This window comes from Euprymna scolopes, chromosome 40, assembly GCF_053919585.1.
Source record: "Euprymna scolopes isolate OS-2025 chromosome 40, ASM5391958v1, whole genome shotgun sequence".
Classification (NCBI taxonomy): domain Eukaryota; kingdom Metazoa; phylum Mollusca; class Cephalopoda; order Sepiida; family Sepiolidae; genus Euprymna; species Euprymna scolopes.
Genome location: NC_136521.1, coordinates 25,878,790 through 25,892,290, shown reverse-complemented (window position 1 = coordinate 25,892,290; position 13,501 = coordinate 25,878,790). Strand labels below are relative to the sequence as shown.

The following is a 13,501-nucleotide window of genomic DNA, read 5'->3' as shown; positions in this document are numbered from 1 at the left end:
AGATTAGCATCACATGGATTGGCGAGTGTTTAAATGAGACAATGCTTCCAGACATTATCTCCTGTTTATTCGAGTAGTGGGGGTGATAAATAGAGGGTAACTTCTAGTGATGATGTCAATCCTTTTCAAATTATGGTGGTAAGTTGGAGACAACTTGAGATTATCATCACATGGATTTGCAAGTGTTAAAATAAGAAAATCCTCCCAGACATTATCTGATGTTGCCTGAGTATTGGGCATTTTTCATTGAGTAACATACCACAACACAATATTCTTAACATGGCAATGGGGGAGGGCGGGTCTTTCTTACTGCCATGTTAAGAATGGCTTTCGAAATTTATGAAACAATTTTATTATTTCAGCTGTATGTTTATACTGTAAATGTATAAGTATCATAATTCTTTTTAGAATGTGTTCATTTTCCAAATGTAAAAAATAAATTAAAAAAATATTGTTATGCTTCAAAAATATTTAAACTAAAAGTATATATTTAGTTATCATAGAAACATAATGAACATTATTCATATACAAATCATGTGTCAGTGTAAAACGAAGGAAATAGAAATTGCTATGAAAGTGTTCACACTGTTAATAAACATCTAATTTGTTTTTAAACTAAGACATTAGTTTTACTTGATTACTTATCTAATTTTAAAATTATATTTCATTTTATTTATATTGTAGTATAAGCACATGTAGAGAATATATAATTTTGCTTATAGTGTTTTTCATGCATGGGCATATATGCAATCAATTTGTGTTTATAAAACAACTTTATTATGGCAATTCAACCTCGTCGGTTATGGAGAGAGAGGAAAGAGAGACGTGGATGGGGGAAGCAACTTGTGCCTCTCTCCAACTTTCTTTGTGTCCCTCACTTGTTTATATTGACCGAATTCCTTTGTTGCTTTGTCCAGTATCTGATGTCAACTTCTCAGACATATTTAAATCACAGGCCAGTGTGTTCGAAATGAATGTTTCTGTTTAGAGCACAACTGAGCCATGACACTTGACATTTCTATTTTAAAACTTTGATTAAAGCCATTATATAAAAATAATTTAATAAAATCTACAGTAGATTCCCAATAGTACAATGTAGACTACAATCTATTATGAACTAAGTAGCTGTAGAGAGGCATGTGAGCTTCCTTTTGCTGCACTATGATGGATTTTCAAATAGAGCAGGTAATCAATCAATTTGATTGAAAAAAGAGCTTTTTCATTGATTCTGATGACAAAAGTATTAGAAATGTAGAACATTTGTTGATCTTCATTCAATTCCGGCTAACATCAGGTTTGCCTGCTAGTATGTATATATATATATATATATATATACACACACACACACACACACCCCACCGAGCTAAAAGAATATAATTACCAAAATCGGTAAAATTAATTATCTAAACAAAACAGTTTTGTACAACTTTTTTTGTCTCCCTTACAAAGATCAAAATCGACAAATAATGCTACTAAACATGTCTAGAATTTTTAATTTAATTTTGCTAAAAATCCATAACATGGTTTGAATTCTAGAAAATGACTAAACTTTAAAGGATCTTGTGAAATTGAAATTCAAGAAATCTTATTTGATTGATGGATCAAATTTCATGCATATCTGAAATATTTTAATTTTTAAATGGGAAGTTATGTCTATTATTCCATCCTTTTAAAATACTTTAAAGAAACTTAAATTTGAAGAATATCTATTAATTTATGTCAACTATTTATTCTTAAAATTTCACAAAAATTTGAGGTTTTATGAGTAACTCCCATATATGCAAATATATAAACATATATAGATTAATTATCTTGCAAAGGAATATCTATTTATACATATCCATACTGAAACAGACAATGCCCCTTAATTATTATAATATTAATAAGAGAAAACAATTTTCAAAACGGTTTAACTTACCAATGACAATATGAGGTTTACTGGCTAACATCAATGACTGTGTCATCATGTCAACACCACCAACGATGACGGCTTGAGAATAAAAGCAGAAAAGATAAATTTCAAAGTTAAATTATCAAGACTAAATATTCAGAATTTTAACGTAACATTAATTCAATATGACATTTCTTATTGTATATTCAAATCCATTGATAAAACTATTTTAATGTCTTCATGAATAAAATGAAGTGTCTTGGATACATGATGGTTGCTGATTACTCCTCATCTGAGTATTAGAAGATGAGATTCTGGAGTACATCATCAATGGAAAGTTAAATGTAATTTTTTCAGGAGTTTTCACCCCAGTACTAAATTGTGGTCTCCATAAAAAATTTTTTACCATAGATACTTTCATCTCAATGTGTTTCTGCTCCATAGAATATGAGGCAGTACATATTTTGTCATGGCTTTGTGTACTTTAATTTTTTACCAATAAATTTAATTTCAACTGTTACAGCTGATATTGTATGGTTGAAACCCCATCATCCCCTCTTTTGTTATTTATTCAGTGAAAAATAATTTATTATTGCTTTTATTTCAATTAATTCTTTTAAGAAAAAGTAGGGTCCAAAATGAAAAATAAATATCAAACACAAATGCTAAAAATAGTCCACAACCAACATAAGCATACAATTCTCACAACCTTTGTCACTCTCATAAAAAGTTTTTGATTGTTTTATGCAAGACAGATTTTAGGATAGGGCAAATACAATTGTTACTTTGCCTATTTCGGCTTTTTTTGTTGCCACACATCGTTATCAATTTGACAGGCACACAACACAAATACTTTTCCTATGGAGTTGATTTTTAAGTTCTTATTCTGTATGTCAACATAACTGGGGAAAAGTGTTAGCTTTAAATTTTAAACAATTAAAAATGACTTTTTAATTAATAATTGCTTGATAAAACATAAAAACCAGTTATTTAATGCACAAATGAAATATAGCAGTTCAAAATAAAATAACAGGAAACCTATTTGATAAACTTACATATATTAGACAAAAGTATTTGTATACACCAAAAATTGTAATTTTATTTTCTAAAGTTTTATTTCATGACTTTCCATAAGTTTTGATGTACACAAATACATTAGCCTGATACATAAACATTAAATAGTTTTCCTGTTATTTTCATTTGAACTGCCATATTTCATTTGTGCATTAATCGAAATACAGATTTTTATATTTTATAATTTATTCATGAAAAAGTCATTCTTTAAATTAAAATTCAAAATCATGTAAACCTAATTAGGGAAAAAGTTTAAACTCTTTCTTTAGGTTTACATGCAGAAGAGAATGATTTAAGATAATGGCTAGAAACTGGCACTTCAACTAATTAAATGGAAAAAGGAAATGAAAAAGAAAAGGAAAGAATGAAAAAAAATATATATATTAAAAAAGGAAAATAAAAATAAAGAAAGAACAAAATTGCTAATTACCACATTTCACACTAATGGCTGCGCCCAAAGCTTCAAATTGTTCAGATATTTGATAAGCCAACTCTCGGGTGGGAGTTAACACAAGTCCAAAAAGCCGTTGTGGCTTTTCCAGTAAAGCTTGGAGAATTGGAATGGCAAACGCTCCAGTTTTTCCAGACCCTGTTTCAGCCAATCCAATGATATCATTGCCTATAAAACAAAAATTTAAAAAATTATGAAAGGAATTTACTGAATGACTTGTCAAAATGCAATGTATATTCAAAACAGTATGATTCTATAGCATCTTTGCATCACATAGACACAATAAAATGAATCACAAAATCAAAACAATTTTCTGTGGGATCCAAATTGGCAAGTGATACAAGGATGTTTCTAGTTATTCTTGCACATAAAATCAGCATGATACAATGTTTTGGCCAGTTTCATTTTATTGTTGGCATTGGTTACCACAATTCTTTCTATAATTAAGAATTTAGAAGAGAGACCATATGAAGGTTGCCAACATCCATAAATGAAAATGGTGATATGGAATGGACTGAGTTTGAACTTAGTAAACTAATTCTTTGTTAAGAGTATTTTGTGTTGAATTTTACAAACTACTGTTTGACAAGTTGAGTTGTATGAAAGTAATTTTTTCTCCTTTTATTTTAAGGGTTAAACAGCTTTTGGAATAAACACATTTAGGGATGTTTACTTTCAAAACATTAGAGAAAGTCATTCAGTAGCCAAGAGAGAGAGAATGATGTATTTGTGTATTACAAAACATTAATTTGTGCAGTGTACAATTCCTCATTTCAGACCAATAAACATGGTAGACTGATCACTTCTGCTAACATACAAGATAAGCATTGGAGTTGATTCCTCTTCTCACATTAACTTCAAACCACCGAGTAAAAAGTCAGTTTTGCCTAATAAGGTCAAGGTTTTTGCCTTTTACACTGGTATTTATTCATGCATTGGTTTAAGGTACGATACTTGATTTGCTTAAGAGGATTGTATAATATGCCTTAAAGAAAATTTCTAAAAATAATTGATAGTTTTTTATTTGAATCAGTTTGCATAGTTTGCATGATTTGTCTAGATATTTTTATGAAGAGATTGTATTTGCATGAACAGCTCGAGGCACATTTTCGACACGATTTCCCTGCTGCTATGTAAGGAAAAAGAGTTCTTAACTTGTGGCACACTTAGATATTTAGTCAATATAGTTCTTTCAGCTTGTGGCACGATATAGTTATTTATTCTATAAATTTCTATAATTCATAAAATAACTAGAACAATTCCTGGAACAACTTTTACAATCAATATGGAAACATCAAATTGAAAATGCTTGAAAAATCCTGATGTGTTAGATTTTTTAGTGAATTTACTTTAGTGGAAAACAAAATGAAAATTGACAATTTAGTAAAAACATTTTATTTTGCATATTCTGAAGTGATGTTTAAGAGATTGGGACAAATGGGCAACTCACATAGCTTGTAAAGAGAGATTGAGACAGCAGACTAAAGATTTATGGAGAAGTTTAACATTTGTTGTGTCAATTTTGAAAGATGTAAATACAGTTGTTCCTAAAAAAAAAAAAAAATAAATAAAAAAAAATACTTGATGTATAACCTATGAGAAATTTTGAGTAATGTTTAATGCTGGTAGGTATGAGTCAATATGAATAGATAAAAAGAAATGGCAATTGAGAAAATAGAAATTTATATAGTTCAATTTCATTATAAAACATAAAAAAAAAAAATTCCATTTCATCAAAAAATTGATCTAATGATTAAAAAAAATTCTGAGTTGATTTTCGTATTCAACTTATTCAAAATCACTATTAGCTTTTAGACAGCAAAAATATTTGTTGACGAATGTAAGAAGAAAATATCTTGAATTCATGCAAGATTTGATTGATGAAGGAATGGGAAGCTTAAAAGAAGAAAAATGCTGACCTGCCAATGCAACCGGGATGGCTTCCTTTTGAATTTTTGTGGGCTGTGTCCATTTTAAGTCTTTGCAAGTTTCACAAAGAACATCAACAACACCCTGTGTAAAAGTAAAGGAAAAATATTTTCATTGAAAAAGATAAATCAGATTTTGAAAAATATTTTAAAAAACATTTTTCATACATAGCTAATGGCTATAACTGAACCATTTTTTATTGAAGATTTTTTTTAATTTAATGCATGAAAGGGGTGAACATGTTTTAATTTAAGAATACAAAAAAATAAAAAAATTGAATTTTGCCATTAAACATTAACCCTATAGATCCAAAAAATGGCTGACAAATTTACTATCATGAGATTTATTCAAAAGTAATACCAAACCTGTAAATTGTCAAATTGAATTAAAGTTTAAAAAGCAAAAGTCAAGTATTATGATTCATTTGTGTTCCTTTTTTGTACTAGAGTAACAAAGCCCTAAGGGCTACTCTAGGAAGAGGGTTAATGGGTGTCAGGTAATAGTGAAACTTAGAGTTTCATTATTAAAGAGGAAGGCTCCACAAGAACTTATTTATATTAAATTTGAAAACAGCCACATTATAGTCAGCTGGGAAGCAGTCCCACAGTGTTCTATACAGATGGACAGAAGCAAAAAAAAAAAAAAAAAACATTAATTTTTTTATATGTTCTTGTGGTAAAAAAAAAAAAAAAAAAAAAAAAAAAGTGCCCATTTAACCTAAACTTTCCTGATTTTGTCCACAGCCTATTTTGGTGAACCAGAGTTTGATATTAATTTCTGTAAATGTTAATACATATTCAGTTTTCACGTTAATCTTCGAAACATTTTAACCAATGCAAGAGTTGAAAGAACACAAAAAAGTCGAATCAAGATTCAAAGATTAGAAAAATGAAGATTTTTTTGGAAAAATGGAAATGTTATATTTGTTGTGGTCTGCCTATGGGATAACAACTTCTTTTCATAACAAAATCAGATGTTCTTGAACAAATGTGTGACTTGACTTTTTTTTGAAACAGAAGTGACTTGCACTTTAATTTCTGGCTGATTCCTGATTTCTATTTAAACATATTTCAACATCTAATCAACATAGTCAAGAGAGAAATTAACCTGATATACAATATAGCGCAACAACATTTTCAGATATAGTCAGTGACCATTCCAGGGGGAAAAAAATAGTTGTTTCTGGAGATATGTGTCAGTCCATTTGTTAACTAAATAGCTTAGCAACTGTGCTGTCTTTCCAACATTCAATTTGTCAGTCTCAAATAAAATCTTGCCTCTTGTTTAGGTAACGTTTTTACAATTTAATGCAAACCAACTGGCCCTTTTTTGAGTAACTCACAAATCACACTTTCATTCCATCCTTTCCAGAACCTCTTGGTCTTCAGCCTGTTCAACCTCAAAGATATTTGAGCAGCAATGTTGGAAAACTCATACCGACACTTCTCGTCACCTCTCCCTGTGATGCTGGCAGCTGACGCATCTCTTTCATTATCTACATTTTCATAGTTCAATAAAGCAATTATTTATGTACATATTAATTGGTGTGGATATTGTAATCTTTTTTGCCACTGGCATATTCTTTTTTGTGTCTCTAATAAGTTGTAACACCACTTACCATCATGAGCTTCAACAAATTAAATGTTTCATTGTTTGTAGAGGCTGATCATTACTCGAATCTTCAATTCATTTAACGTAACTTTTCCCTTGTTCAGGGGTCAGACGTTTTCTTGAATTACACAAGCTCTCTCTCCAGCTGTCATGCTTCAGCTGTTGCAAATACAACTCTGCACAGTCTTTGTCTAATTGCTTGCTTTCAAGTTTTCCTTGGCCGACCAAAGCTTCCAGTGATTTAAGATGCCACCTAGAAGGATGAACATTCCACGTAACCATACCAGCAAATCAATTCATCCTTAAGATGACTTCTTTGCAGGTCAAATGTAGCATTTTCAGCAATCGTTTGACCTAATGTGTTGGGTTTGGTCAGATTTCAGATTGCAGATCCATTTAATCATGGATAAGTCATTATGTTGCAGACAAGAGCGAACCCAACATTCACTGCCATATATCATGACACTCCTAACATAGCTGTTATACAACTTAGCTCAAATGATGAATAGCATGCAATGTAAACAGAGGCAACAACTCTTGTCATTGTACTAAGTTCATATCCATCTTCATTTCAAACTTTTCATACAATTTCAAGTGAGGTTTTCTGTTTGTAATTGAATAATCATCATAGTCAGCAAGTTTGATTCTGATTATCTGATAAAGTTGGCAATTCTACTTGCACATCCAAATGTGTGTGACAGGTTTCAACCAATAATGTTGAAGGCAGGTTTTTTTATGATATTGTTCAGATCTATTGTCCAAATAGTTCTCTAATGCTTCTAAAATTGTAATAATATTTTTTTGAGTATTAGTGAGATTTCTACATTATTAAAAAAAAAAAAAAAAAAAAAAGACAGAAAAAAAAAGAGCAATACAAAAAAAAACTCCTCAAATTTTCATGTACTATGCTCATTGATAGGATCATTCATTTTTTTTTTTTTTTAATAATTTTCATGAACTATTCAGAAAGCTCCATCCATATGAATGACTGTTTATCTCATAAATGTTCTAATTATCCAACAGCAATGACAGAAGTTTCCCTTTCTTAATGCTACCACTAACCCTTAGTCCGGGTGGCAACACAAAAACATCTGTTCATCTGTTTTTCTTTTTATTTACATAAGCATCACCACTTATCAAGGGCCAGAGACCACTCAAGGATAAGGGTTAAGAGTGTACAGTGGTCAATTGGACAAGATAGTAAATCGTTAGTAATGGAAATTTTGTAAATTTGTTAACTTAAGTGGAATGGCTCATCAAGAACTTGTTTACGTCGGACTTGAAGACAATAGATTGTAGTCAGCTGGAAAGCAGGAAAACGGAAGACAGTTCCACAGGCGTGCACTTCTAAGAAAAAAGCTTTGTTCATGGAATCTACGTTTTCCTTTTTTGTCTTGCGAGTTGACCATTTTGTTTAGGATTGTTCAACTTTTAAAGACCCTTGTGGAATTTCATTTTTTTTCAGTGGGAGTAATTAAGCAAAGGGTGTTATCTGATGATTTATTTATCTTGTGAGCACTTTATTTTTATTGAAATATTTTTTGGTTCTTGTTGAGAGAGAGAGTAAGAGGTGACAGATCAATTTTTTAAAAATGTTTTTTTCAAACAAAAACAATAGTACTTAATTTTCAGGTGCAAGTAAAGGAAATAGGTCCAGCAGACGAGCCTCATTCTGAAATTCGGAAAATTTAGGTAAAAAAAATCGGTGAAGCTACTGAAAACATTTTTTTATAACTTAAAAATTCCCGAAAAACTAGGAAATTAATTAATTTTAATGAAATTTTCAGTATTTATCAAATAATGATCATGGAATATAATTAACCCATTATTTTTATTTGAATCTTACTGGAAATGTATTATTTTGGATACTTATGCACTTTTGTTACCGTACTGAAAGAATAACATTATTTAGGAAGTGATTTTTAACATGAGAAGGAGAGTTTTTTTTTTTAAACTATTCTCTACTTTCACTTAATTCAATATAAAAGATATCGTGAAACTTGAAAATACTATTTTAAAAAATAGAACGGAAACAAAAGTGCTTGTGCACTTTTGTTTGTTTAAACAAAAAACACCTTTAGAGTTATGGTTTTCAGTAGTAAAAAAATTAAAAAAAAAATGCATGAATTTATTTTTGCTTTTATTTATGAAAATAAAACAAATAACAATTAGAAAAAGATAATTCAATTTTTACAGAAACACTACAAAAAAAAAAAAAAAAGCCTCTAAAGTCTGTATTAATAAATTCAATATAACTTGAAGAAAAATTAATTTCTCAAACTACCAATATTATTGAATTAAGCATTGTTTATTGAATATATTCACAAAAAAATTTATAATTGCAAAAAATATTTCTACTTTTTTTTTTTAAATTACAGGTATCGCATAATTTTTATATGTAAGATTCTAATATTTTCCTTGCTTGCATGAATGTGAAACTTTTGGCATAACAATTTTTATATAATCGTGAAAAATAAAAATTGTTTTTTTAATTTAAAAGCAGGAACATAGAAAAATAATTAAGTTTAAAAATGTTAAAAATCATACAATTATTCACGATAGGAATGTACGGATGCACGGCTGGGGGGGGGGGAAGAAAACCAGCATCCTACCTCCCTTTAACTATCTAACATCATTTTCAGACAGCCTTTTGGCTGTCTGAGATTTTGGGCTTCTGTATAATCCATCTTGACATTCTGTGAAGCGAGAATCTCTTACTTTTGGAAGCTAATTAAGCTATTTATGTACAAACAAGGTGGGTTTCTATTTTTTTATTTATTTAATTCAATATCTTAGGACTTTCTAATATTTTCCTTGCTTGCATGAAATAGACCCAGAAAACTAATATTTATCTTTCAAACGATTTTTACAATAAATTTATTTAACTTCAAAGTTTAGCTGTGAAAACATTTTTCATACATTTTTTTCACATGTACAAATATTTTTTCCCCCTTTGGAAATTAACTTTAGTCTTAAGTTTTTCAAATACAATCAAAAAGTAGTCAGAAACCTAAAAAAGCTTTCAAAACTATGTTTTTTTTTACCGTTTTTGCCCATACCTTATAAAAAATATTGCAGAAACAAGAGTGCATAAGCATCATTTTTAAAAAATGTTTTTATTTAATTCAACATCTTCGGACTTTACTAATCACCTTTGAAATTTTTTTATTTAATTCAATATCTTCGGACTTTACTAATTATCTTTGAAATAGACATAGAAAACTAATATCTATCTTTCAAAGGATTTTTACAATGAATTTATTTAAACTTCACAATTTAACTGAACTTGTTCATTTCTGAATATCGTTGTGAAAATATTTTTCATTATAACTTTTTTCACATGTACAAATATTTTTTTCCTTTTGGAAATTTACTTTAGGCCTTAATCTTTCAAATACAATCAAAAAGTAGTCGGAAACCCACAAAAAAATATGATAAATTGATTTTCAAAACTGTCCCCTTATTTTTTTCTGCCATTATTGTCCGTACCTATTTAAATGTAGTATTTGTTTAAAACAGCCCTGAATACTCAAAAAAAAAAAAAAAAAAAAAAAAAAAAGAAAAAAAAAATCAACCTTTTAAAAGAGTCTTTAGTTGACTAATGTTTTCACCTGAAATGTTTATTTAAAAAGATCGGTTAAATTCAAGCAAAGTCCCCCAACGCTTGCTGCGGGCCTGTAAAACTAAAATCAAGTATCATCAAAAACATATCCAATACAGAATATTTCCAAAATATACATATTTTTCCAATAAATCTTAATAGTAAATAAGAACAATTTTTTATGTTTGATTTTAGTCTGACAGACCCGCAGCAAGCGTCAGGGGACTTTGCTTCAATTTAACCAAATGATCACCATTATATATGTATTTCCTCAAAACCTCTAGCCCGGATGGAGGGGAGACTAAAACTTGCTGCATATTTCTCATATGTTATATCCCCCCCCCCCGCCTTTTTGGAAATAGGGTTTGATTATGAATATCTCCAGTATCAAATAATCTTTATACACTGTAATTTACTTTATTTATGAAAACCAAAGAGGGTAGATATAACATACAAGAAATATTTGGAGTCAAGTCTCCCCTTGCTGTTATTTCAGATCATTTGAAACCATAGCAGAAAGTTTTAGTCTCCTCTACATCAAGGCCAGAGGTTTTGGGGAAATATCAGATATTTTGTAATTCATATGAAAAAAAAAAAAAATGAAAACAAATGACTATGATGGAAACACTGGTAAAAGTGCAGTATCTTTCCACCCACAAAAAATCTTTTAAAATTACCACTATTATAGGTTTTCGAGGGTGCTGAAAATGAAAACAGTTAAAATCCCAGGTAATGAGTAATTTCAATGATATGAATAAATTATAGTTTTAAAAAGTTTAAATTTTCTATATTAATTTAACATAAAATAAATACCCACTTAAGCCAAGGTGGTCATAAAGTGGGTCTCATTTTACATTAAATTAATATTAAGGGCAAATGTCACATAACTCACTACACAATTCAGGTCATTAGCTTTCCAATAAACCTTCATTTGTTAAATTCTGATCAATAGTCGACAAGATTTTGAACTTATAAAATTAGCAAAAAAAGTGATTTTATATATATATATATATATATATATATATATATATATATATAAAAAACACACTAGCGGGGGTACCCGGCGTGCATGCGTGTTGGGGGGGGGGGTAAAATGATTACAAAGCGAAGTAATAACCCTATTTAAATATTAGGCATTTTTTTTAGATTAGGTCCACCTCCACAATTTTCTTTTAAATGACGACTTTTACAGGTTTTCGACTATGCTGAATACGGAAATCACATCGAAATTTTGCAGAAAGAAGTAGTTATTGAGATATAAAAAGTTGTATTATTCATCGTATTCTTTGGCGGCCATCTTTGTTAATCGCGTTGATTTGTTTATGGCACACACGTGCGTAATACAGACAGCCGCTAAAGAATACAATGCATAATACAACTTTTTATATCTCAATAACTACTTATTTCTCCAAAATTTCAATGCGATTTCCGTATTCAGTATAGTCGAAAACCTATAAGAGTCGTGATTTACAAGAAAATTGTGGAGGTGGACCTAAGCGAAAAAAAAAAAAAAGAAAAGGTTATGAATAAACTAACAAGTGAATTAGGTCAAATATCAATCCCGCAGTCAAGTTTGTTTTGGTTTAGGTTCCCAACATGTCAGTCCCCATAAAAAATAGGGGTGTCCATATGAAAGCAATTGTCTGATATAAGGTTTCCACCGCATTGATCAAAAGCTGATTGCTTTCTGGACGTTCTGACGCAAAAGCCGAGAACACACACCGTTTGAATTTAGTTTCACTTTATACTAAAAAGCAGGACAAACAGGCAACACAGCGAAATAGCACAATTTTTATAAAAGTCGATGTAAATAAATCTAGACCCGACATGCGTTCCCAAATACTAGATATTATCTAGGAGGTATATAAATACTTCTAAGCTATACAACAGTATAGTAAATAATGGGTAATCAACAATTACCCCACTACTAACCATGAGGTTATTTGCTCAGCAACCAAGAAGGCTACCATGCTCGCCATTCGGTTTGCTTCCAACTCCACACTGAAACCTGCTAACAACCCCCTCCCTAACTTTCCTTTGCGGACAGACGCCACGCTAGACAATCTGAAAATCACTCATTCTCAGGTGTATGCTATCATAAAAAACCTTGACACTTCAAAAGCATGCAGACCTGATCTCATCCCGGCTGTGCTATTAAAAAAATGCTCCGCCGAAGTAGCTCCAGTTCTCTCCAAACTTTACAACAAATGAATCGTGCTTTCTTGTCTGCTGGAAAACGGTTTCTGTGGTACCAGTTTTCAAGAATTCTGGCAAAAGAACTGGCCCATTAAATTATCGCCCCATTAGTCTCCTCCCATTTTTCGCTAAAATATTAGCGTCCATAATTAACCAAGCTCTAGTCCATCACCTTACAAATGCAAAACTTCTGATCGACCAACAATATGGATTTAGGCAAGCTCATTCCACAGCAGATATCCTAACTAATCTCTGAACGTATATACCATTCACTGGACAAAGCAGGGGAGGGTAGAGTGGTAGCTCTAATATCTAAGGCTTTTGACAGGGTATGGCACAATGGTTTTCTAAGGAAAATTAGATCATATGGTATCACTGGAAGAATACATAATGTAATTAAATCCTTCTTAAGTAAGAGAAAAATCTAGGTTGTCTTCGACGGTCGTACATCTAAACTATGATATCATAGGGGTCTATCCTCGGACCTTTATTATTCTTGATATTCAAAAATGACCTCTCTGATAAAATGGTTTCTGAGATAGGTATATTTGCTGATGACACCACGCTGTATGATAGGCACAAGGGGAAAACAAATGAACACGTATCTAAGGAAATGGCAGAAACACTAGAGGATGACCTCCACTCTGTAGTGGAATGGGGACAAAAATGGATGGTCACATTCAATGCTGCCAAGACTAAACTGGTTTCCTTCAATAATTACAAGAAACCCTCTCTGCCACCAATAGCA

General features: G+C 30.7%; 1 protein-coding gene across 3 annotated transcripts in view; it reads right to left on the bottom strand.

Moving 5' to 3' along the window:
- Window positions 1–13,501, bottom strand: part of LOC145265442 (putative ATP-dependent RNA helicase DDX47) — a 66,139-nt gene that overhangs the window by 36,120 nt on the left and 16,518 nt on the right. For all 3 annotated transcript variants that reach the window (XM_080121289.1, XM_080121290.1, XM_080121288.1), the window contains 3 exons: window positions 5,336–5,429; window positions 3,396–3,584; window positions 1,919–1,990 (listed from right to left, as the gene is read on the bottom strand). In XM_080121289.1, coding sequence (XP_079977415.1) covers window positions 1,919–1,990; window positions 3,396–3,584; window positions 5,336–5,429 — 355 coding nt within the window. The remainder of the gene's footprint in view (window positions 1–1,918; window positions 1,991–3,395; window positions 3,585–5,335; window positions 5,430–13,501) is intronic.